Source organism: Melospiza melodia, chromosome 15 (genome assembly GCF_035770615.1).
Source record: "Melospiza melodia melodia isolate bMelMel2 chromosome 15, bMelMel2.pri, whole genome shotgun sequence".
Lineage (NCBI taxonomy): Eukaryota > Metazoa > Chordata > Aves > Passeriformes > Passerellidae > Melospiza > Melospiza melodia.
This window is the reverse complement of record NC_086208.1, coordinates 1779799-1806568: the sequence shown is the minus strand read 5'-3', so window position 1 is coordinate 1806568 and position 26770 is coordinate 1779799. Positions and strand designations below refer to the sequence as shown.

The 26770-nt window shown below is 41.8% G+C and overlaps 2 protein-coding genes across 8 annotated transcripts in view; one reads left to right on the top strand and one right to left on the bottom strand.

Moving 5' to 3' along the window:
* The window catches only part of RAB8B (RAB8B, member RAS oncogene family), a 29114-nt gene extending 16884 nt beyond the window's left edge, over positions 1–12230 (bottom strand). For all 7 annotated transcript variants that reach the window (XR_010029594.1, XR_010029595.1, XM_063169289.1 and 4 more), the window contains exon 1: positions 12039–12230. Coding sequence is in view for 5 of the 7 variants with exons in the window: in XM_063169289.1 (XP_063025359.1) it covers positions 12039–12162 (124 nt within the window). In the remaining 2 variants the exon portion in view is untranslated. The remainder of the gene's footprint in view (positions 1–12038) is intronic.
* A 9598-nt stretch (positions 12231–21828) lies between these two features.
* RPS27L (ribosomal protein S27 like) lies at positions 21829–26285 on the top strand. Its single transcript, XM_063169285.1, has 4 exons — positions 21829–21886; positions 22124–22232; positions 24638–24748; positions 25776–26285. Exons 1-4 carry the CDS (start codon positions 21881–21883, stop codon positions 25802–25804), a joined length of 255 nt encoding a protein of 84 aa, XP_063025355.1. The 5' UTR covers positions 21829–21880; the 3' UTR covers positions 25805–26285.
* Positions 26286–26770: the final 485 nt, after the last annotated feature.

Sequence of the window (26770 nt, the reverse complement as noted above, 5' to 3'; positions counted from 1 at the left end):
GGAGGACCTTATGTGTGCAGCTGTAGCAAGAAATCAGACAGGAAATCAGCACCATTCAGGATGTAAATAAACATCAGACTCTGATAGCCTGTATATCTACCCCAGCAGAGTATTGCTCCATCTCTGACAAATCCATACTTTAAGTATTCAATGTACTAGCATTTTAATTTGTTTACCTTTTGGTTTTATTTAATATATAAGCCAAAGACATTTTAAGAAGTCAGTGAACACAAAAATTGGCAAAGACACTGAAAACATGAATACCAGATTAGCTTTCCAGAGAAATCTTATTTTAGTCCTATCTATCAAAGAGCATAAAAGATGCACCAGAGTTTATTAAAACAAAAAGGGAACTGTTTTGCATGACCTGCATATAATAAAAGCCTCACCCTCTTAAAGAAGCTGTCTTCCTATTGGTCTTACATCTAACTTTACTCCTTTGAAGTAAGAATGGAAGAATGAAATGGAAATAAAAAACTTTTTTTTTTTTTTTTTTTTAATGGGATTCCACAATAAACAGAACTTAGTGGCACTCACCACCACTGGAGACAGACCACAATAAAAGGGATGGGGCAAAGAGTCAAGGTACAAAGTCTCATTACCCCTCTGAGCAAGTCAGCATGGGAAAAATTGGAGTTTATGCATCAAATCTTAAGCCAGGCTTGATGCAGCTTCACAGCATTGGTCCTTTCTAGCCTGCTTGGTTTATACATGAGGTGGTGGGGTGTTGATTTTTTTCAATAGGCTGAGCTGGGAAAAGAGAACTCCTCAGGAATTCTTTACTGCAGGACACGTAAGAGTCTTAAGATGCACAAAAAGAAAGGAAAACATTTTCTGCAGTCACTTGGGTTAAGTGAATTAAAAGTAACTTTGAACCAAGCAAGTACATTTGTAATTTATCTTCAAAAAAAAAAAGTGAGAAGAGGCACATAAATAACTGAAAATCAATATGCTTCACCCTCAGATTGTTGAATCCTGGGAGAGAATTACTCAGGAGATACTTCTCCCTCCAGGCTGTGCATTTGTGGGCAGCAGTGGCTGCAGCTGCGCAGAGGAGCAGGGAAGAGCAAGCAGTGCTGCTCACCCTGCAAGGGAGAGCTCAGCAGCAAACTCTCACCTGAGACACAGCAGCTCCTCCAGCATCACCTCTGCATGGGCATTGCCATCCTTCTGAGGGGCCCTGTCACACACAGGGGACACACAGCAGGGACCAGCACAATGATCAGCAGGTGACACACAGCAGGGACCAGCACTGGTCACACTCCAGGTGACACACAGCAGGGAAAACCATTGATCACACAGGAGTTGGGTGAGGACACACAGGAACAGAGCACTGGGGCCCTGTCACACTCCAGGTGACACACAGCAGGGACCAGCACTGGTCACAGAGCTGGCTGAGGACACACCACAACACACCCTCCATGGACAGATCAGTTCTCCACAAACTTGCTCTTTTCATATCTATCCAACAGTTAAGGGACATCAGTTTGTTCCCACAAGCTTACCCACAGATCACTCCTTTTTTTGTTCTCAGCAGGAGCTATTGCAAGGTTTGGATTAAATACACAATTATTTTTTTAATGTGGTTTTCAAGAGAACATTTTCTTGTGCTACATCAGTGTACTGTCTCAATCTACAAAGGTAGATAAATGAAACTTCAGAAAGTTGCTTTTAAATTAATACTCCTACAATAATTATAGCAAAAATAAAAAATGACAAAATAGGAGTCAGGATTACGGTAAAGGGCAGGACAGAGAACCCTTGCAACATCCCAGTGTGTCATACAGCCTCATACAAAAGAACAAAGTCTGACCATTTTGAACTTGAACGTTTAGCCTTAGTCCCTAGTAACATCTGCAGAGAATTTTCAGATGATCTCAGCAATGCCTTGTATCAGTATGTAAATTAAAGAGGCAGGAGTTTTTTTATTGCACCATTCAGAAACACAGCAGACCAACATGAAACACCTCACCAGGCTAAAGGTCAACATTTTCTCAAAAGCCGTAAAGCGAATTATTTTAGAATTAAACACAAGTGCAACCACTTCTTGTTACTGTTTCACAACTTAAAGGGACACAGTGACTTGCATTCTTTCTGGGCAGCCCACAAGAGCCCACAACACACTGGTAACCCTGAGTGGGCTGAACAGGCTCCTTCAGGTTAACTGGCCTTTCTTCATCTGGCTCCTCACCCCCACCAAGAACCCAAACCCAGAGTTCCACATGAAGCACAGAGCAGTGTCTTGCACCTTGGAAGTTATTAATACAGAAAGGCTCTGGAAGTTTAGAAAGTTTCGTTTAGGCTCTTCTTTCCCTCAGGTCTGCAAGATGTGCAGTGTGCAGCTTTGTACAACATGAAATAAATTTTTGCCACATGCTCCAATGGGTAAGAACACCACATTTCCCCATCTAGAAGGTGGCTTATGAACACAAAAATTTGATTCTTCTTTCACAAGTCCAGTGCTTAATACTGGCAAAACAAATCTATAGAAATGGCTGAAGGAGGTAAGGCAATAAAGAATGGGGATGCCATGTGCATGTTTCCTGCTCCTAAAGCCTTGAGGCTGGTAAGGAACATCAGCTCAGGGTGCCAGCCCTGTGCCACTTCCTGCAGCACGTGTCCCCTCAGCTGTGGCACAACTGCCACCTAAGCTGCCTTGCTTTAGACAAGCCACTTTCTACTTGAAAGAGAACAAGGGATTCAGAACACAATTTATAACCAACAGAATCAGACCAACATTTGGAATGTCCATGTGTTTCACAGCTCACCAGCCCACAGTGTGCTCTGACTACCACACTGAGATCTGAATGCAGGGCTCCTGTGAGTTCTGCCCCCACAGCCGCGCACTGCAGTGCTTCAGGGTGGACACTGCAACATCCTGAGCACCAAAATTCTCTTTTCAGTGTTTTGAATTCAACTTGCAGCTTGCTCTGAGCAACCTTTGAAATACATTATTTTAAACGCAAAAAATACTCAATATAAAATTCAAGACTACAAACCAACATAACACTAGAAACTTAGTTGAAATTTGACATGAGTGAAATTATCAACTGTCACAAAAGCCCAACTTTAAAAGGGCTGAGTCCCTGCAGAGTGTATTTTAGAGCTTACAATCTAGACACCATGAAAATGCACAGGAATTAACTTGTGGTCTACCTCTCATTCTATTTTCAATGCAAGATAAGCTATGCTTGATGGTAACTCAGTTTCATCTAAAGCAATTTTTAAATAGATTAAAATTGTACTATTGATACAGACAGCAAAGTTTGTTTATTTTAAGGATTATTTATAGACTGCCTGTGTCTAAGAGGAATGCATTAACTTAGTTGCTTAGAGGACATATTCCTTTCAAGCCAAGATGCAACTGGAGTGCAGTAAACATGAAAAACTCTGCCACATGCTCTAATGGGTAAGAACACCAGATTTCCCCATCTAGAAGGTGGCTTATGAATACAAAAATTTGATGCCTCTTCCAGAAGTCTAGTGCTTAATACAAGACAACATGTGATTGATCCTTATCAAAAGCAAAAATTAATAGGTAAGACCAAAAAAAAAAAAAAAAAAAAGCAGCTCCCCCAAAGTGGAATTCTCAAGAACAGGAAAAAAAATAAAAGAGTTCTCCTGAATTTCTTGCCTGTAAATGAACTATGTTTGTAGGTGTAGAAAACATAGAAAATTATGTCTTTAACCAAAATAACTCTAACTGAATATTGCTGTCAGGAAAAAGACAAAAATAATTACTTTGACCAAAGTTAGCATCTTAAGAATCCAAAAGATTGAGAAAATGGCTTATTAAAAAAGTCTCATACAATCAATACTCCCTTGCCACCATGATTTAAATTTCATATTTTACTATTTATATACCAAGCCTCAGCTGTGACAACAAGAACAGCCCAAAAAGATTAGGATTGGTTTTGTTCCTGGTACATCTATACATCTGGCCAGTGAGAAATGGAGATGTCACTTCTTCTTGAAAAAGCCTCTTAAAAGTTTCAAGGCTCTACATGACCTGGTTATTCAGAGTGAGGAAATAAAGATTTTGGGTGGCCAGGACATTGTTTGTTTGAAACAGAAGAGGTGCTCCACGCAAAGTGAGCACACTGAGTGTCCCAGGAGCCACAAAGCAAAGCAAGAACTGGCAAGTCCATGAGTGCTCACAGATAAGATGCCCTCACACAGTTCAAAAAATGCACTTTGTACCTTCTATTGCAGCCCTGCCTGTGACTGGCACCACATAAAAACCCCATCAGCTGCAGGTTTAGCACAGGTATGGAAAATACCATGGGAACATTTGGCATGGACAGGTGAGCACTGCTACAGCCCAAAACTTATACTGCCAAACACTTCCTTGATGGGTTCAGGGATGCTACAAAACCACCAGAGATAAAAAATAATTAAATTGGGTAATGTTAGAGCAGGTGTAATTTACACATGATCACTGTAAAGACAGAAGTGATAAAATTTCTGGAAGTTTTACAGGAATGCACAAAGACTCTGTTCACTTTAAATGGCACAGATGCTTACACTGGAAAAAAAAGTACAGAAAACCAAAAAAAAAACCCCACACATATCAACAATATCAGTAAGACAGCTCTTGGCTTTAACTGACACTCTGTCCAAAAGGATCCAAGAAGAGCAAAATGTCTCATCCAGCAAGAATTATCCTTGTTAAAATAAATAATCTCATCTAGGAATTTCAGTTAAGAGTCTGAAATTCAGTTGGGTTAGAAGCAAGTGTAAGTACCCAGTGAGGCAGCAAAATCAGGCCAAAAAGTCAAAGCAGAAGGTTTAAAGTTGGTGAAGTTAGTGTTATAGACAGCACTCTCAGCAGCCCCAAAACACCATTTTCATCAGAGGCTTTTTTAAAGCTTTAACACAGGGATAAGTAAGCATGGGATGGATTTGTCATTTGCTGATTTGTTTGGGAAGCCAAGGAGATGAGAAAAGAAGGGCTGCTTTAACTTCTCACATGAATGACAAAATAGGCCTTTTTTGGAAAGGTTTTTACTACCTATACTAACAGGCACAGCTACCTAACTTATTAAGAAAGGTCACACTTTCTTTCTGGCACAGCTGTTTTCTCCTCCTCCATCATGCAAGTTCTTTTAATGAATTCATTTTAATTAATGCTTTGATTTCTTCATTTGCTTTTCCTGCTTTGCATGTTCTAAGTACTCCTCTCTACATCACTTCTGCTAAGCCAGAGAAGTTCTCCCAGGCAGTTCCTCTGTTTCTTTTTCCTCCTTTCCATGCCTGGGTTGACACAGACACTCCATCTCTAATCCCAGCAGAAGTCACACCACACAGACAAGATATTTGGGCACAGCAAAGGAAAGCTATTGCTCTGTGTCAGGTGGGAGAAATGAGGATTTTGTTGGGAGTGTGGAAGCAGGGGAAGCAGTGGATGTGCTCCCTGCTGACACACACTTCAGCTTTGCCCAATTTCTTACACTCAGCCTGGTTTTCCCAATCTCCAGATGTGGAGCCAGACTCCTACTAGTGACCAGCCTGCTTGACATGTTTTTGATGTTGCCATACATACAAGAGGATGCCACTGATATTCAGCATCAGGGTTTTCTCTCTGGTGCCCAAAGCAGAAGAGTCTGCATGATGGCAGCAAAATTAACACATCTTAATCTTGGTCAACTGTTTGTTCTCTAGAAGAGAAACCTTCTGACATATACAGTACTTTACTTGCCTTTAACTACATACAATCTAATCAAAAGTGTCATGGCTTACATTTAACAGCAAAGTTTACTATAAACCACAAGATTAAACTGATATTAGATGCAATTACTGGTCAAAAACCCTCTAAAAGGCACTAAATTACAACCCACTGCAAGCTCTGTTGGGACAGGAAGTTACTGACCTATGTTTTGAGCTGCAAGTCTGGTAACTAAAAGCCTCTGGGGCAAGTTTTGGGTCCCAGAGTAAAAAAAGATGGAAAGCTTGAGAGAGGGTCCAAAGGAGGGCCATGAGGATGGTGAAGTGTCTGGAGGTGAAGCCTTATGGGGAACAGATGAGGGCACTTGGTCTGCTCAGCCTGGAGCCAGACTCAAAGATCTTTCTGTGCTCATTCCAACTCAGGATATCCTGAGTCTGATCCTAACTCTGTACAAAAGCCTGACACAGTCCAACTTTATTGATGCTACTATTAGTCCTAGCTTATCCATATTAGAAAAGCATCAGAGCTGGTTTATTTAGTCAGCCTGATGACTTGACACTTAAGCCACCATAACATCCAATTAAAGACAAAAGGCAATATAATATCCTTTGAGTTAAAACCACATAACTTCTACCACAAAACATGAAATAAACCATCATTATAAACACTGCATGTATTATTGTTGTTGTTATTATTATGAATAATAATTAGTTAATTTATAATATGAATAATAATTAGTTAACTAATAATAATAGTTAGTTAATTTCTGAAGTAAGACAGTCCAAGATGTATTTCCACTAAAAGAATGTATTTCTACTGCAGGACTAGGAAATCCATCCTAAAAAGTACATTAAAAATTCCCAAACAAAAGCTCTCAAAGCCTGTATCCATCAACCAATTCCTACCCTTATTCAAAGTTAGTCTGTGTTCTTAACTTTGCATTCAAACCAAGTCACAAAAGCAGCTCCAAACTGCCCTCCTGTCACTCAAATAACCAGTAACACATAACCAAGACAGACCTCCATCTGCCAATTAGCAACAGGCATCAACACTCAGACATCTGTCACGCCGTTTCAGAGTAAAACATGCAACACAAAAGCTGCAGCAGCATTTTTAATAAAAGCCAAATAATTTCCACTCCATTGTTGGCTTGTTGCAGAATACAGTGAGGTAATGCAACCTCACCAGCAGATGAAAATCAGAGTTAAGATGTCCTTTGCCACCAGCTAGGTGTTAGTATCAAATTCAAAGTTACAAGACACACAAACTTCAATGCTTTTAACCTGCAATACCTTCAGCTACATCTTCCTGTTCAATATCAGGACATCATCTTGCTGACCTTGAAAACAGAATCATTCTTCCACTTTCATATTTACCTGTTTCCCTTGTTCCATGTAAACCCTGTCCTAAAGAGATACCCCAATCCCAGATCCCACAAGCCTTGAACACACACTGCCACCCTGCAGACACATGGAACAGTGCCACCTGAGTGGGAGCGACCTCACCTCAGTCACTCCAAAGGGCAGATGACAATCAGTTTGGAGTAATGACCATTAATAAAGAACTCCTGGCAATGCTTTCCTGATGCTTCCCTGCCCTCCCTTCCCTGCTCATCTATCATTGATGTGTTTTCTCCTACAGCTCCAACCATCTGGAGAAGCCCAAAAGAAATCAACTGACTAAGGACAGGAAATGCTGCAGCTTAATGGGAGGGTGGGTAACAAAACCCCAAACCCCAAGAAAGCAACAATCACTCCTTGTCCATCATACAAATAAGTAACTGTGAAGAAGAAGAGCAGAAATACTCAATGAGGCATGATTTGACTTGAATACACTAAAACAATTTCCATTACACTTTACAGACATGGAAATTTCACTGCAAAAGGGAAGCTGGTGATTTTGCTTGACAAAGGATTTTCATGGAAGTGTTCAAAGGTCAGCACACACGTGCTTGCCTGCCAGAGTAGTGTCCTATTTTGAAAGATGTAGACTAAGGAAAAGTTACTTCTGTAAAATCAACAAATGGTTTCAGCTCTCAGATACAGTACTATCTTGTGAGCAACTTCCTGCCAAATGCTGATATCATCCTGGATTAAAAAAATAAATACGACAAATTCTGTTTCTGTCAGCAAGCCTTTGTACTAAATCAGAAATGCTATCAGAGCTGCAAAGATTCGACTTTACTCTCATAGATACAAAAGCTGAAAGGAATGCAAAAAATAAACCTTATTATTTCAAATTATAAACTAAATCCAGTTTTACCAGACAGTATTACTTGAAAAGCAAGTTAAGATACTTAGAAACTGCTAAATTAATGCTCCTGATTCTTGTGTATTGCACTGAAACTACTAGCGAAATGCACATGAGATATTCCAAGATAGGTTTTGCTTTAGGAGTTGTTAAGTATGAAAATGAGCTGACTCAACTGCATTTTACTTTCCATGTAATGTGCAAAAGCAGAAGTTTCCACCCAGAAAGCAAACTAAACAACACAACCTTACATAACACACTCCTGTTGCAAAAAAAAAGTTTTATCCCATGTTCAGAGTGAAAAGCTGATCCTCACTAGGGACCACAGCAGCATTATGCCTTGCCAGCACTTTCAGAAATTCTAACAGAGCTACAGAGCCCTGTATAAAAAAATCAAAAGCTGCTGAAGGACAAGGACCTGTCGTGTCTAAAGTTGCTTAAGGCCAATCTGTGCTTTTACAGAGTGAAAATACATGGCTTTGAACAATCCAAAGGTCACTGGTTCACTTCTCATAATGGGTAGCAAAGTCTGCTGAAGGTATTAGTAATGCCAGGTAGTGAAGACCAAGACATGAAGGTTCTTGCACCAACAGACACCCATAAAAAGAATAAAAGAAGTCTGATGAGTAATAAATACATATGCATTGCACTTTTATCACATTTCTTATGCAATGCTGGCCACAGGACACCGGGTTGGAAGTCCCAGCTGTCTGAACAGTCCAACACTGAGTGTGAGCATGAGCAAAGTCTTGAGGAGAAAAGTCAAAGGAGCATTTCCTGACCTCCAAGCACACCACAAGGATGCTGCAGCCTTACAGGCACGTTTTGCATGACAGCAAAACAGAAAGGGATCTGTGAAGTATAACACGAATATACCACGCACAATGACAAAGTAACTACAATTCATTACTGACTTATTTCTATAATATGAGCATTGAAGGGAAATAAAGCAATTATTCTATAATAAAACAGCATTTCCATATCTCCCTCCTACTTTATTTTTTTCCTTTTGGAAAGTGTTTTCATTGTTTTGGTAACTGGAGTGCTGCAGTTTAACCCTGGTCAAACTACTGAAGCACAATAGGAGTGAGAAATTATAAGGAAGTTATCTGGTGCTTGGATATGATGTGGGCTCTTGCATCATGGAAACAGAGAGTGTTTTAACTTCTGCACCAAAAAATCTAAGAAAAAAAAAAAGTAACCTGCAAAAATTTAAACTGGCAAAAATTTAACCCCATCATAGTTTGAAAAAAAATCTGAAAGACTCATCTCACAAACAGCATGTAAGTACATAAGATTAAACAATAAAATTTGATGTCAACACATCTCAAACATACGCCTTCTTAGACTTCCACAGTAAAACCAAGTCTGATCTTGTTAAGAACTGAGAGAAGGAGAACTGAGGGCCCACAACATCACAAATCACTGTTAACTGAACACACATCCTAAGGACCATCCTACTGCAGGATCCACTTCATGGGAACATACATGGCAGCTCATGCTCCAGGAAAACTCTGGATTTATTGAGAAATGCTCATCTGGGCACCTTAGAACTTGAAGTGGCAGGGCAGTCTGTCTGGGAGAAGCATCCCTGTGCCTCCCTGCACAGCACGGCTAACTGTGACTTACCAGTCATGGAAAAAAAGCAGACTTGTTAAAAATGGAATTCCCCCCAGCTCATCAGATGGAGCAGTTATGACTGTAAAATCAACCAGTTCTGAGAAGAGAGAAAGGGCACAGGAGCACATCTTCAACAACAGATTACAGCCACATGTCAGGCCTACAAGCAACAAACACAATATGCAACAAAGACTGAAAAAGCTCCAAGTCTTTTTATTCAAGCATAGGTCAGCACTTTTATGAACAGTTTCACTATTTCCTGACTGTCAACTTTCCTGCTTGGAGGATCTTTGCTGAAAAACAAAAGGGGACTAGAGCCATAAGAAGGAATATGTAACTGTGGAATCACAACTATTACCTATGGAATTAAAAGTGGGCCTCAGTTATTAATAAGTTTCTTCAAGCTGACTTGTTTTGCAAACAAGGCCCTTGCACAAACAAATATAAAGGAAGGAAATGAGAGCAAATCCTATATTTACTGAATAAGGTAAGAAAAAACAACAGCATATTCACAGTCCTCAAGACTTCAAAGTGAATCAGTGAGGGGAAAAAAAAATCCATCAAGGAGCTGAGCAGTTCAAGAAACGTCAAGAAAATGGTTGGAAGACAGACACACCCATTTATGTTAGCTCTTTAGAAATATAAAGAAGCAGCACAGTACCAAAGTAGGCTATTTTTTTTAAGGATACAGCATTTATTAATGTTTATTAAGCCTTTTATTCTACCACAGGTACAGAATAATACCTCTTCAGGTAAATTACTCAGGCCTTAATCAGCTGGTGTTACTGATCCAGCATTTTGAAAATGGTTACAGAGAGAAACGTGCCAGAAAAATGCAGAAAAACTGTTCTAAAAGCATTAGAAATGATGCCACACCTAATTTAGTCAATCACAAGTGCCTAAATAAAGATTGTTTCTTCCTTGTGCACCAAGTTCTGCACAATAAAATGTCTGAAAAGGACAGGACATTAGGGTAACATAAAACAAGTTACACACTATTTCACCTTATCTTTAAAGCAATTTCTTTTCAAGAGAGTCTACTCATTCTCTTGGTGTTATTTTTTTAAAGTCAGCATTAGTTTTGCCCTCCTAAATACTAGTAAATACTGCACTGCACCTTTCCCTTTCATCCCCAAAACACTGTACCTCACTTTAGAAGTGACCTCAGCTACAAGGAGCTGAACACAAATCTCAAGTCATGCCACACTGTAGTTTCAATTCTACCTCAGTGAAGGCCTTGAAAATTTGGCTTATGTTTATTTCAGCAGAGTATTTTAAACCGGAAAAATCTTATAAAAACATAAGTCACAACCACCTGTTTGGATATATCACACTTCACTGCCATTAAAAAAGGTTAGTGAAGCTTAGAAACAAACCCTTTTTCAGAACCAAGTTTGGGACAAAACTCAACATTGGTCGAGGAGGTTCCTCCACCCAGTCGCTAAGGGGCTTCTATAGCCGACTGAGGAGCTCTACCCAATGCAGCCACTCCAAATCTCCAAACCGTGAGCACACATATGCACGATGAGTGTGGAGGGGAGAACTGAGAGCAGAACCACCTGCCCAGAGCGTTCAGGCACTGCCACCACCAGCTCCAGCAACCCTTCCCGGCTTTCTGAACATCTGCACCTAAACACGAGACGCCCCACACGGGGAGAGCCCAAGGAAGCCGCGGCTCTGCCTCAGGCCGGCAGCGCTGCGGGCTCGGCCAGGGGCTCCGATCGCCCCGGGAAGGGGCTGAGGGCTCGGCCAGGGGCTCCGATCGCCCCGGGAAGGGGCTGAGGGCTCGGCCAGGGGCTCCGATCGCTCTGGGAAGGGGCTGCGGGCTCGGCCAGGGGCTCCGATCGCTCTGGGAAGGGGCTGCGGGCTCCGATCGCCCCGGGAAGGGGCTGAGGGCTCGGCAAGGGGCTCCGATCGCTCTGGGAAGGGGCTGCGGGCTCGGCCAGGGGCTCCGATCGCTCTGGGAAGGGGCTGCGGGCTCCGATCGCCCCGGGAAGGGGCTGAGGGCTCGGCAAGGGGCTCCGATGGCCCCGGGAAGGGGCTGCGGGCTCCCGGCGCCCCGAGAGGGGGCTGAAAGCTCCCGGGAAGGAGCTGCAGGCTCCCGGCGCCCAGGGAAGGGGCTGCGGGCTCCGATGGCCCCGGGAAGGGGCTGCGGGCTCCCGGGAAGGAGCTGCGGGCTCCGCGCGCGGCACCACAGCGGCGGCAGCACGGCCCGGCCCGGCCCGGCCCAACTGTTGCTGCGGCGGGCACGGAGGCGCCGGGGCCGCTGCAGGAACGGATCGCACCCTGCGGGCCCCGCCAGGCCCGCGGCACCTTCCCCCGCCCGTGCCGGGCGCTGCCGTGCTGGGCTAGCGCTGCCCCCGGTCCCGCACGGGGCCCGGCACGGCCCGAGCGCGGCCCCGGCACGGGCGGTGCCCCCGGCCCTTCCCTCCCTCCGTCCCCGCTCGGCCCCGGCAGGACCCCTCTCCCGCCGGGATGGCGGCGGCCGGCCACGGCCCCTCACCGATGGTGGAGATGAAGGTGGTGTTGAAGGCGTCCTCGCTGAAGCGGAAGAGCAGGCAGGTCTTGCCCACGCCCGAGTCCCCGATCAGCAGCAGCTTGAACAGATAGTCGTAAGTCTTCGCCATCTTCGCCTGGGCTCGGCTCGCCGCCGCAGCAGGAGGGGGCGAACGCGGGACGGAAGGAGGGCGGGACTCGGGCGGGGAGGAGAAGGGGAGGAAGGGAAGCGAGGCAAGCAGGGCCGGGCGGAGAGAGGGAGGGAGGCGGCGCCGCGGGCGCGTCACGGCCGGAACCGCCGGGCCCGACGGGGGCTGTGGTCCGCGGGCCTGCCCTCACCCACGGCGGCTCCGGGCCGTCCCACAGGGCTCCATTCTCGCTCGAACATAGCAGGAGTTGTAACCAGAGTCATATAGTTATGTATTTAGTTAAATAATGGCATAATTCCCTCACGTCCGCAATGAGTGAGTCTTGCCTGTGACCCCAGATGTTTACATGTTGCCCATGGCATGTCAACTCCCAAAGAAACTTGTGCGCACAACACAAAAAATTATGTTCATGCTGTCCCACGTAACACTGCAAACGGGGTGTGCTACAACAAGAGATCTGCTCTGGAGCAGCTAAAACGCTTTCCCCCATCTTTTTTCCACTAATAATCTCTTGGTGCGAGGCAGCCTCATTATGTATTCATTATAGTGTGTTCCCCACAGGATGTCACAAGGCACTATAAAAATAAATAGCACTACAAAACACTTCAAAATGACAACAAGGACTTACTGCTTTAATTTAATCTAAAAATTGTAGCCTTCAGACAAGCTATAAACAGAACACTCTAACACTATAAATCACTAGAACAGTTCTCAGCTCCCTCTTAGCAAAAACAGAAAAAAGATTTCCCCAAATAATTCATTAAGGTTTCTATTAGTTATAAACCAGCATACTGTAGGGTCCTTTCTCACTTTTGGGTTGTTTTTTCTTCCTTGTATGTGTGTTAACTTGGCAAATATTTATGCTGAGCTCTATAGAGAATCAAACAAAATTAGTTTTGAATATTAAAGCTCTCCCATACATGCTTAGCCTCTTGCAAGCACACAAAAAATTCACCTCGTGACATTAAACAACAATTTGATGTGAAATAGGACCAGGCCAGTCTACTGCTGTATTTGTGCACTGAGGAATCACTCCAAACAAGTACCTTCAGCCATTATGCTTCTTGAAAAAGCAAAAGGTATTCTGCTCCTAGTTATAAATTATCCAAATTTTCCCCATTAAGGGTCTCAGCTGGGTGGTAATCCCAGCGAATATAATGAAAAATCCATTGACAGATGTGATGTAAAACTCTATACAAGGTGAATTCAGCAAGAGCTTGTCATGAATGCTAATCTAATTTCCAGTTAATTGGATCAAAATCTAATTTTATATCTATACATTTATGTGCTTCATAATAATTCAAGTGAAAAAAATATTATTCTTATTAAAAATAATTGTTTGATTGAGACCTCTGGAAAACCTGGGTATCATCTGATAGAGGAGAACAAAAGCTGCAAATCAAGGATGAGGGTGAAAGGATGATCAAGGATGAAAGCGCAAATCAAGGATGCCAATTCTTTTTTTTTTTTTTAACACACCTGAGGATCTCTGCCTAGTTCAGGCCAGAATTTGAAAACATGGCTGCTTGGATCATTTTTATACTGTATAATTAGCAGTCAAACTTTTAAATGTTAAAATGAGTTGTCACACTAGTTATTACAATAATTGAGTTTATAAATTATAATGGCAACCTGGCACTGAAGCAGTCAGACCAAATTGGTTAATTACTGCAGTCTAACATGAATAATTGGATTATAGGAAACTGCAAATGAAAAAGTCTCTGAAATATTATCCTGTAGCTGTACTTTCAGGGACATGAGTTGCTGTGTACTGTAATTATGGCCATGCTGAAGATGACTACACAAACGCATTTCAGCACTGAAGAGAGGATTTGGGGGTTAATATTCTCTCTTGGGTTTGATGGAACACATAGGCTTTCATATGTCTCTGGAGCAATATGTTTGTGATCGCCATCTGTTACTCAAGAGTATTTTTATAGAAAAATAATGCAAATTACTTCCCTCTTCAATTACACTGGTGCGTTCTGTTCTGATTTGGAAAAGTGCCAGTTTGCCACATTCAAGGGACAGATGTTTATTTAACCATGGACTTTAAAAACAAGATAGAAAAATTAAGTTGCATTTTTTATTGTCTAGAATATGAAAAATATCCTCTAATTGTTCAATTGTATACCTTGTAATACGTTAGTAAAACTTTGAGGAGTACTATCAAAGCTGTTAAGGTTCAATAGCCACACCTCTATGATACCTGTTCCACGAAAACAATGGAACTCAGTCTTTGTTATTGCACCAAATTGGAAAAGTTAACATTTGCTTTATATTGCATTACAGTCAAATAGATCAACAATTCTTTTCTTTTCTGGCATGGGAGAACCTCTGAGGGGAGCACTGAACGTGTAGGAAATAGAACAGATTTGAAACTACGGTTTACATTTTGTCACTATGTAAAAGCAGATGGGACTGTAACAGTCTGATTCTGTTTTGTACATTTCAAAAAAGCAGAATTTAAAAACTCTTTACAATTCCTAAATTACTACACTACCATTTTGCCTGAATAGAATCACAGAATCATTAAGGTTTGAAAAGAGCTCTGAGATCATTGATTCCAATCCTTGACCAAATACCACCTTGTCAACTAAGCCAGAGCACAAAGTTCCATCTCCAGTCTTTTTCTGAACTCTTCCAGGGATAATGACTCTGTTACCTCCCTGGGCAGCCCATTCCAATGTCTAATCACTGTTTCTGTGAGGAAATTCTTCCCCATGTCCAACCTAACCTGGAGCAGCCGGAGGCCATGTCCTCTCAGCCTGTCACTTGTTCTCTGGGAGAAGATCCTGATCCCCACCCTCCTTTCAGCAGTGAGAAGCTCACCCCTGAGCCTCCTTTTCTCCAGGCCAAACGCCCCCAGCTCCCTGACCTGTTCCTCATCAGACTTGTGCTCCAGGCCCTTCCCAGCTCTGCTGTCTTGCTTTGGACTCACTCCAGCACTTCAATGTCTCTCCTGAATTGAGGAGCCCTCTGGATGTGCCCCCAGTGTGGGGGTCCCAGTTGTTGGTTTCTCTGGGTCTGGACTGAAGGCACTTGAGAGGGTAGTTCATGTTCAGACTCAAGTGTTTATTATTTCTTATCAGTAAAACAGTCTCACTGCTGTGAGTTCAGCACCTTTTCATTAGAAGGCACAAAATGGCCAACAATCTCATTTTACAACATATTTAAAGATTAAACTATCCAATTAAGAACTGACACCTAGATTATTTTCCTTTTTAACCCAATAACTGATCCCACAGAGATGCAATGCAGACTTTTCTGCCCAATTACAAAATGCCACCCAAACCCATGAAGAGGTGTAGGGGGATAGAACATAAGTAAATAAAGGAAGTATAGAAAGTAATCTCACCCCCTAAAGAATTGCAGCTGGTTAATTATTAAGGATTAGGAGCAGACCTGATGTTAACAGGCCACAGCTGTAGCCAATAAGAAGAGTGTTATAAAGAGTGGATTGGTGGGAACTGGAGTTGGCTGCTGTGAGGACAAGGAGGAGTCAGTGCCTAGAGGAGCTGCCTACAAGAAACATCAAGGAGGTACAAAACTCTAGCAATATGGAACCTTTGCAATGTAATGACAGTAGAACTCTTGCAATACAATAACAAAGAAGAAGGAAGAAGGGTGAAGAAGAAACCCAGGATGACACCCTGTGCCCTCCATCTTGCTTCCATCCACAACACGCTAAAAACCCCAAAACCTAAATTTCTCATCAAGTGATACACCTACACTACTCTCTATACTCTATTTCACACTTTTGTGGATTCCAGGCTATCTTGAAGTCTGGGGAACTTTCTCCATGAATGAGGGTCAGAGTCAGTGCTCCCTGGGCGTCAGGGCACCCCAGAGCAGACACAAATATTCCCAGTGCCCTGGGTTGGCACACCCCAGCACATGCCCGTGGTCCTGCTGGACACACCATTGCTGGTTCAGCCCAGTGCCATTGGCCTTTTTGGCCCCCTGGGCTCATGTTGAACCACTGTCACCAGGCAGTTCTTTGCTGCTGGGCAGCTTTCCAGCCCCTCTGCCCCAGGCTGTGGTGCTGCAGGGGCTTGTTGTGACCCAGGGACAGCACCCAGATCCTGCCTGTCCTGATCCCTCTGCAGAGCCTTTTTGTCCTCCAGCAGATCAACACTCCCATGCAACTTTGTGTCATCCATGAACTTCCTAAGGGTGCTCTCAATCTTGTCATCCAGATCATCAATAAAGACCTCAAAAAGGACCAGGCCCAGTACTCATCCATGGGAAACACCACCAGTGACTGGTCCCACGTGGATGTGGCACCATTCAGCACCGTGCCAGACATTTTAACCCAGCAGAGAGTGCACCTGTGCAAGGCATGGCTGCAGCTTCTCCAGGAGGCTGCTGTGGGACAGTGCCAAAGGCTTCCTGAAATCCAGGCAGACTGCAGAGCCTTTCCCTCACCCCCCAGGCAGGTCACCTGCCCATAAAAGGAGAGCAGTGCCATAGTTCAAGCTCATCCAATGAACAGGGGAGTCCTAATCAAGGCATGGCAGAATTCCCTTAGTCACTGGGGCGCAGGTAAAGTGCATCTGTTAAAGCCCTCAGTTCAAGAAAGGAACTAATAGGAATATCAATGTGTAAGGATGACCTCTACTCATATGCACTATGTTCAAAAATCTTTATATATACATTAAAAAAGCCAGAAAATGCTTGTTTACCAACACCTACGTTTTAAAGAAAAAAACAGATCATATTGCTACTTCATTCCCACTCTCATTTTTAATTTCTCAAATGATAGGCATCATTACTTCTAGCTTTCAAACATCCCTTTCCCCCTTTAGTTCAAAGATGAGACTGGGTAGGTAAAAAGACAACTGTGAGAAAATCTGTTTTCAAAGAAGCTCTTCTCAACACACACAAAATTGTAGAAAATTCTGCATCTTAATTGCTTAAGTACAAGGTTTGAAAAAAACGACAGAGTTTAAAACATGTTGGTAGAAATAAGATCCTGTTATTTTGGCACTAACTGGAATCAGCAGGTCCAAGTCCTACCAACAATAATCTGATGAGGCAGTCCTGCCCTGAATGCCACCTAACCACAAGTCATTAACATGAGCTTTGCTCCTTAGCTTTTGAACTCTGCTACCCAATATAATAATACTTCTGATGCATATCTCTAACAACTCTGACTTTGGCAGGTGAGGTGCCTCTGGAATTCATTACAGTAGATAACCATCATCTGACACTCCTTTAAAAAAGTCACTTATTACCTGTTTCCAGTAAATAAGTCTTTCACTTATTTCACTAGAAGGTGAATACTTCTATACTCATTGTCTTACGGCATTTGTTAGGTTGATATGTCCTGCTTTCAACTCCTAGTTTTAAGATCAATGCATTGGTTTAATGTACAGAGAACAGTACTCTACTATAGTGATCTAAATGTATGAATTTTCCATGTGTATATACTGCAGAACTTTATATAGAAGAGGTTAAATAAAGTCATTATTGAGAAAAAAATTACACAAAGTATGTACAGTTAAATTCCAGAAGGAAAAAACACTGTAAGATTATCTGTAAAATCCATTACTTTCAATTTTGCTATTACAGTAGTGCTAAAAGTGGAGTTTCTTCAGTTTCCACTGCTAATCTAAACTATCTGAGCACAAGCATATTTAAACCTAATTATTACATGCCACAGTTTACAGCATTAGTTTACAATCAATTGAAACTAATTCTGCAGTATAGGCAAAACCACAGACAGGTCACATTCTGGATCAAACATACCACTTGAAATGAACTTATTTTGAGTGCAGCTTAAAGGTGGTTAGCAAAAAGAAATCTAAATGCTCTTAACAATAGTATTACAGAGATACCCACCCCCATTTTAGTATTCTAGACAACCACTATGAGCATTAGTAGCATGAATTTGGGTTTTTAAAATCAGTCATTACACACTTTGTCAGTGACCACAGACAGGGTTCTGTAGTAAAACCTCCCAAAAGCTGTCAGAGAGCAAATCCTAAGGAGCTACCCAAATTCAGGTGCAGAAGACCACAAATGGAGCAGAGAAAAGCAGTACCAGGGGCAGCAGGTGCTCATCACAGTGAGGGTTTGCAGGCTGTCCCAGCCCAGCAGGAACCACCACAATGCCTGTCCTGAGACTGACACAATGCAGGAGAAAACCCAACTGTCATTATGTTGTTTTAAAACATTCCAGATCAGCTTTTGGAATTTTTCTGTTGTCATTCTAGCAAAGAGACAAAGTTTCTTTTTCTTTTTTTTTTTTTTTCCTAAAATGAGATCAAAGCCCTTGCTTGCTGGGAGAAGGCTGGAAAGAGGAAGTTGTTCTCTTAGACCTGAATCTCTCTGTGTCTCAGTAGGCCAAGTCACTGTTGTACAGAATTTCTCTCCTTGCTAACTGACACTCAGTGCTGCATTTCTGTTTTCATAAGAGTACACATCATGAAAAGCTTAAATTGTAAGATTAGAGGTAATCCATTTGAATTTACTCATACAGCAGGTCACTGAACTTCTAGCTGTTACAAAAAGGAAATGAATCTACAAGCAAAACCAAAATAGAGAACCAGAGGAATGTGTCCAAAACACATCCTGTTTTCAGATCATCCTGTGTGCCCTTCCTTCCATGGAAGCCAATTTCTAATGTGACTCTGAAGTCTTCCTCAGGCACCAGAGGTTCTTTACAGGAAAGAGTTCCAAGGGAAAGCCAGGAGGAAGAGGTGAAGAAGGATGGCACTTCAGAAGTTCTATTTTATTGTAAGTGGCACTTTATACATGGTGAAGATATTTTATTATTTTATTTAACACAGAAAAACAACTCTACTGCAGATACTAAATCAAAAGCCTTAAGCAATTATCCTCTTTCCATTCTGCTGGCACATAAATAACATGTATTTGAAAAGGACAGGAGGGTAGTAGGAACAGCTTAAAACACAAGAGCTGACTCTGTGCTCCTAACTGGTTTGTGCTGTTAGCTTCACAGCACAGCATGCAGAGGAAAGTATGAGTCAGAGCCCTTCCTAGTAAATTCCCCATGATACAACAAGAAATACTTCCAAAATGCCTCTATCTGTGTGTCATCACCACATAAGGAAAAAATGCTAACACAGCATTACAGTGCTACAGGGCTGGGACAGTGAGAAGAGGAAAACCAATATAATGGCTTGGAGCACTGCAACACATGGGACTGTTCTGGCAGAGTAATGTAAGAATTTGGGGTGGAAAGTATTTTGAAAGTTGTTATAGCACTGGAGACACCAAGCCCAGCCTTGAGAATATTGTTGTCAGAGTGATATGCTTCTGTGAAATTACACCCTCACTTGTGCTCATGGCAAACTTTTCAAATAAGTTTTGCTGAATGCATCAGTTCCCTCTCAGAAAGGCAGTGTCCTGACACGTTCCCGTTGGGCTTTTAGGAAGACTTCATACCGAGAGATTTTTGTAAGGTCTGTTGTGCCACCAGGAGGATTTCTACTGAACTGCACTTTGAAATATTCCAAATATTCCAGGATAAAATACGTGATTTTACAGATTACATTTGTGATTACTGACTTGCAGGAAAAAAAAAAAAAAAAAAAAAAAAAAAACAAAAAAAAAAAAAAAAAACAAAAAAAAAAAACACTCAGCCTGTTAAAAAAAAAGTTTTTTAAATTTCCACTCTCTGCAATATTTTTATGTCTCATAAGTTCTCTAAATTGATTTAAGCACATAAATGATAGCTAACATAAATTCTTCTGCCTTTTCCTCTTTTTTCTTTTTGACTGGGGTGGGAAATTGCAAAAGAATAAGCTCACAGGTACAGCTTCATGTAATGTATATTTTACTATGACACAACAAACATATGTTCAGTTCTGGGTTCCTCAGAACAAGAAAGACAGGCAGAGGGTCCTGTAGAGGCCCACAAAGATGATGAGAGATTTTGGAGTATCCCTCTTAGGAGGAAATACAGCAGGAGCTGGGCCAGTTTAGGCTAGAGAAGAGAAAATGGAGAGGGGATCTAATTAATTCATATAAATATCTTCAAGGTGAGTGCCAAGAGGATTGTGCCAGAGTTTTTTCGGTGATGCCCAGAGATGTGATGAGGAGCAATAGCCATAAACTAAACCACAAAAAGTTTCATCTCAGCACGAGGAAGAACCTATGTGTAGGCTGGCAGAGCACTGAAGAGCTGCCCAGGGAGGTTGTGGAGCCTCCCTCTCTGGAGACATTCCAAACCCACCTGCACACCTTCCTGTGTCACCTGCTCCAGGTGCCTTCCAACCCTGACAATTCCACAATTCTGTGCCATATGAGTGATGATTTAGTCAGCATCCAGTGTGAAGCCAGTGCAGTTCTGTGAAAAATGTGTATTTTATGATTGGCTTTTTACAAATATAAAAATGAATATTATATGTGTTTTGTTAGAAAGTAATGCTGTATTAATTCTCTTAAGTAGTGTGTTAAATATAGTGTTAGGTTATAAAAAATGTTAAAATAGAAACTATGCTATGTAGGATACTTTTTTTGGTAAAGAAAGGGCTCGCAGTGAGATAGCAGCCACAGGACACCTGAATCTTTCAGAGAAAAAGAATTTATTGCTCCATTATCAGAAGAAACGAACTTCTTCCTGCCTCAAAGGTGCTGTTAGGATTAGAAGGAAGAAGTTGATGATGACCAGACAGAATCCTGAGTTTGAATGGAATTTATGCATCATGTATGAGGTGTATGAATATGCAACAGGTTATTGTTTTTAAGGGTTAATCCTCTGCTAATGTTTGTCCTTTTTCGGGCTCGTGCTGCCCAGTAAAGGTACCTGGACATCCATAACTCTTTGTCTCTATTGTCTCATATTGTCCTAATTCAAATTGTCCAAATTATTATTACTCTTTTTGTATTACTATTTTATAACCATTTTATTACTATTAAACTTTCAAAATTTTAAAAACAAGTGATTGGCGTTTTTCACAGATACGTTCCTGTATCACCTGCTCTAGGTACCTTCCAACACTGACAATTCCACGATTCTGTGCCATACCAGCGATGCTTTAGTCGCCATGCAGCGTGAAGCCGGAGCAGTTCTAGCGGGCATTCCCACCCTTACAGGCCGGTGTCACCTGTTGAAATGAGGGGAGAACGACCATCCTGTGATGCATCGGACTCGGGTTTATTGATCGATCAGCCAGTTTAAATAATAGTGTTAACGAACTTCATGCATATTCCAAAATCCAGGTTCATGATAGGCTAACAGAGAAAACTCTAACCACACCTTTTGTTTTACAATACCGTTGATTGTTTACACAAAATAAAATTAGTGTTCCCACTGTGATATGAAAGGTTCCCAAAACTTCCATATCTGTTCCCAGGGTGCCATCTTTTCCCAGAGAGGGTGTTTTGCTTGTTATGGGAAGACTGCCTGAAACCTTATTGTTTATACAATGATGCCTGAGAGAGTCTAATTGCTTATAGAAATCAGGCTGAGAACTGCTTTGGAACTGCTTCACAACTACCTGTTACTTTTCTCTCAATTGCATGGCTTCCTGGCCTTTTTCTTTAAGCCATGCTTGAACTAAACTCCACAGTCACCCCCGCTGCGGGCCGGTGTCCCGCCCGGCGGTGCCGGAGCACACGAGCGGGGCTGGCAGCGCTCGGTCCCGCCCCCGGCGCTCGGCACAGGCGCGGCTGCGGCGGCGGCGCTGAGGGGCGGCAGCGCTGAGGGGCGGCCCGGCCCGGCGCGGACATGCCGGTGAGTTGTGTACGGTCCGCTGGTACCGCCCGGCCCGGCAGCGGCAGCAGGGACCTGGGAGCGGGGGGTGACAGAGCGGCCCGGCCGTGCTCGCTCGGGTCCCGCTGTTGCCGGAGCCCCCTCAGAGGCCCCGGGGCGGCCCTGTCGGGGCTCGGCTGCGGCCGCGCTGGGGCAGCCCCGGGGCCCGGCCCGGCTCCCGCCTGACGCGCCGGGCGCTTCTCCCCTTGCCCCACGCAGCTGGCCAAGGACCTGGTGCATCCCTCCTTGGAGGATGAGAAGAGGAAGCACAAAAAGAAACGTCTCGTGCAGAGCCCGAACTCCTACTTTATGGATGTAAAATGTCCAGGTAAATATTTGAAACGTTCATGCATTATGGAAGGAACAAAACGAATTTTATATACTGTTTATCTTCATATAACAGCTGATTATTATTTCTTATCTGAGTCTGTATTCTATAGAGATCTTCATATAACAGCTGATTATTGTTTCTTAACTGAGTTTGTATTCTATAGAGATCTTAATATAACGGTTGATTATTATTTGTTATCTGAGTTTGTGTTCTGTCTAGAAAAAGGTCTGCATATTGCTTTGGGTTTTTTTACAATAACACTGTTTTCCATCTTTGGAAAAAGTCAATGTAAACAATCACACTTTTTTTCTGGAGGTTCTGGCATGAGTTCTTTAGTTGGGTTTTTTCCGGTATAAAACTCTTGCAAGCAGGGAAAAACCCAACTCCCCAGGTTTGCAGGTATAAAGTGAGATTAACTGGATGCCTTAAAGTATCCACAGCACAAGTTTCAAACAAAAGCCAACGTTGTTTTCCTGCTCTTGTAACTTAGTTCTGGAAGAGCAACTGGAAAAACTTTTGACAAGGATATATGCAGGGACACTGCACATATACATAAAAGTAAAACATACAGCACTGCCTTTTTTGCATATGCTGTTAAGAACTAAGCTGCCATCTCACTCACATACAAGGGTTATAAGAAGTTGCCTGTGTCCACTTCTCAGAGATCCTCAGTACTTTGGCTCAGAAATATCTGTATAATAAACTTCACTTTTATAAACTAAACTATGGGATTTTGTAGCACCATGACAGGAATGTGCTCTACCAGTGAAGAGCTTTTTTATTCAGCACAGTCACATCCATATTGCACAGTGTGGGAACTTCCTAGCAACTGCTGCAGCACAAGAAGATTCTAGCAGTAAGAAAACACTTCAATAGTGATCTTCCTGACATAGAACCAGGGAATTGTTGATGTGCTCAGGTTTTCTGATCTTATTCTTTCTTAGTTGCTTAATTTTCTAAGAAGCTCTGAGACATATTCCATCTGAAGTGAGGTAAATTAATTTAAACAACTTGAAAGTAAGCTCTGATTGCTTTCAAACAAATCCAGGGTTGAAGACTAAGCCTCTGGGGCTTTTGGGTTTTTTTACACTTTGTTCAAACCAGAATACATGAATGCATACACTGTGATACAGTTAGTGTCAAAATAGGCCCATAGGTCATGAGTTATCTTCATTATTGTTGGGTTAATTGTTTTTTTGTGTTTGAGGGCTGTATAGAGCAAAGCAGGAGAGCTTGATGATAGAATCCTATGCACAAGGCACTGAAAACAGCAGATGGCCTTATGTGTCCCCAGGTCAGTGGAATTGGGAGTTCCTACCTAGATACTCAAATGGGTTGGGCTCATTTCCCTGCCAACTCACAAACATTAAAAACTCATCAACATGGAAGTTCAGCTTCAGTAGGGGAAAAAACCAATTTGCTGTGACTAAATTTTAGCTGTTAGCAGTTTTTCACAAAGATTTATACAGTTGCTCTTTGTGATTTAAACAGAGATCTGTTATTCTGTCTCATAGTGCTTCTCCCTACCAAGCAGAGCTTTTGTCACAGGACCCTGCTCACAACATATGTTCTGTCTTAGCTGTCTGATCCACATGTGCTGAAAATGCAATCTCTGCTCACCTTTACCTATTTATTTTGTATATCCACATCCAGATTAAATCCTTTACAGGATTTCTCCCTCCAAAAATACCTCTTGGCTAATTAAAAATACTTTTCAGGGGGAAAAAAAATTGAAAAGCAGTGAAAATCCCATTTCTAAGCCATGTATGAGTGATCTCATCCTTTCTTAAGTCATAAAATTTATAAGTTGTAGACAAAAGCATTACATAGGGAATTAGTGAAATTTTTCTGTGCAAGTCTTTCCATTTAAATATTATGTTAGTTTTATAGAATGCAACCAAGCCTTACATGTACCAATTATTAAACAGAAAGCAAACACAGATTGGAACAGCAGTGTTTATATTCCCAGCTTTCAGACTTTGTCAACAGCAGTGTTCCAGTGTTACAAGGTAAATATTTCTCCAGCTCCATGGGTTCCTCTGTTCAGCAGAGGAGGCTAACCTGGAACTGCTGAACTTCTTTCCAGGAGATGTGATAGGCAAATTGGGGTTTGTCAGCCAGCAGGGCCTGTTGATTTTCATATGGAATCAAACCAGTTTCTGTTACCTAACTTGCTTTCCTGTGCATGTAAGCAAAGGCAAGCACTTCAGAACACAACCATGGCTTGCTTGGTTTGGCTTGGTGTGCTGTGTAAGGAAATACAGATGCATTTTGGACAAGTATGTTGTGTAAGGAAATATAGATGCATTTTGGACAAGTATTTAGAATACCTGATTCAATTACCACGTTAAAAAATGATGCTAGAAATAGCCAGTGGAAAGTTTCATGATGTTGTTTTTCAGGATGCTACAAGATCACCACAGTGTTCAGCCATGCTCAGACAGTAGTTCTGTGTGTAGGGTGCTCAACTGTGCTGTGTCAGCCAACTGGGGGCAAAGCCAGGCTCACAGAAGGTAAGGGCAATGTTACACCACCCAAATATGTCACTTATATAAATGCATTGTATAGCCTGCAAATATTTAGCTTGAATTTTGGAAACTGATACTGGAACACTGATTTTGCAAATTGCTTAGAGTTGGCTACTAGAAACATTGATAATAGGCACAGAATTGTGAATTTTTCTTCAGATTATTTGTTTTTAAATGGCTGTACAGATCTGCCAGGCAGCTAAACACCTACATTGTCATCAAACACACTTCATTTTAGGTGATTTGTCATTCCCTTCAGCTTGTGTAACTCTGAGCTGGGTTTAAAGTGCTCAAAAGCACCATCAAAGGAGTGGGGTACTTTTGCCAGGCTAAAGTAATCCTGTGCCACTGCTAGTCACTAATGGTTTGCCTGTTTGTTTTTAAACAGCCCTGCTGTAAAGCAGTTCCCTGGCTCAAAGTATATTTGTTTCATATAAATTATAAGGGAGCAAATAACCACCAATAATGTATATACAGATAACTGGTATAACACCAGCAGCCCAGTTCTGGGGTATGTGAAAAGCACTGGAAACACTTTAGGATTTAAAAAATGTAAGAATTAACCCAAATTTTAGTAATTTCTTATTTAAAGGGCAAAAGGTAAGTATGTGTGCAAATTACACATAGCAGTGCTTATATAATGTGCTACAAAGGGGTGTAAACATGAGGACAGAATACCTGAAGTGAGGCTGTTGAAATGGTAACAACACACAGCAGCTGTTTCAGTTTGGGGTTTGTATCACTAAGGGATGGAACAGTAGACTGAAATTTTAAATTGCATCTGGAAGAAAAGAAATAGTACACCTTAATCTTATTTTGAGATAAATTGCATGACAACCATGTTGCACAGGTTGAGCTAGAGAAGACTTATATAGCTAAATCTTCACCTCTCATGGTACATGAAATATATTTAATCCATGGATTTTTCTACTTTCATTGGATGGGCAATTTTTCAAGGCAGTCTGACAATTTAAGGACTATTCATATCTCTACTCATGTGATTTCTTTGCAGGCTGTTCATTTAGAAGAAAGCAACACTGAGCAGTTCAGCATGTGATTTTTGGATCTGTGTTCCTGAAAGCCTTACCAGTTTAAAAATGCCTGTTACAACAACAATGTGATTATGATTGATTTTGTACAAATTACATGCTCCTTGACTAATCTGCTGGAATCTCTTTTCCAATAAATGATCTGAAGTGCAAGTTCTTCCTGTAAGTTTGCAGATAACCAAGCTCTATTTTTATAAGTTTGAACAGTAAAAACCTTGGACTTCCTGCATCGTTCCCCTTGCTAATCATAAACTACAGCAGTGTTCATAATGTTCATAGTTCTGTAACTATATAATGCATATAGTTACAGAAATTGCTTTAAAATGCATTTTATTTTATTACTGCAGCCACCATAACTGCAAGGGTTGCAAAAGCTAGATAAGATTTAAAATGGCTCATTTGCTTTCAATGTTGCTGTAGTCCCTTCCCCCTCTTGGGCAATATGGTGATAAATAAAAATGAAATGTTACTCACCTCTGTTCAGCTGTTTCTGTGGAGTGCATGGGTTTTCCCTCCTGCTGATTTGATCTCAAGACTGCACTTGGTATTCTAAACTGAGATGTCTATCCAAAAAAACCCCAAAGTACTTTGCAAAGCACTGAAAACCTGCAGCATAGAGAAGGCAACTGGCATATAAACAATTTTAAGTCATGGAACTACACTGAGAGGTGTGAATGGTATCTAGGCACAGCAAACCTGTGCATACTGTTAGTATTAAATACTGGCATTAAATAATTGCCCTCTTGCAATAAGGAAAAGGATGTAATTATTTTTTGAAAGCCATGTCTTTCTAAATGGCTGGTAAAAATGGATTTTGTTTTTAACCATGAGAAAATATTAAAACAAAATCTTACATATATCTTATTAAATAATATCTCAAGTTATGTATCAATAGCTCTTTACAAGTATCAGGTGTCTTGGTGAGCTAATTATTATTGGGATTTTCTAATTCTTTTTA

Bases quoted from the DNA above. Each gene is read 5' to 3' on its own strand.
- RPS27L (XM_063169285.1), top strand. The intron at 22,233-24,637 runs GTAAATATTTGA...GTTGTTTTTCAG, and splicing joins TATGGATGTAAAATGTCCAG to GATGCTACAAGATCACCACA. The intron at 24,749-25,775 runs GTAAGGGCAATG...ATTTCTTTGCAG, and splicing joins CAAAGCCAGGCTCACAGAAG to GCTGTTCATTTAGAAGAAAG.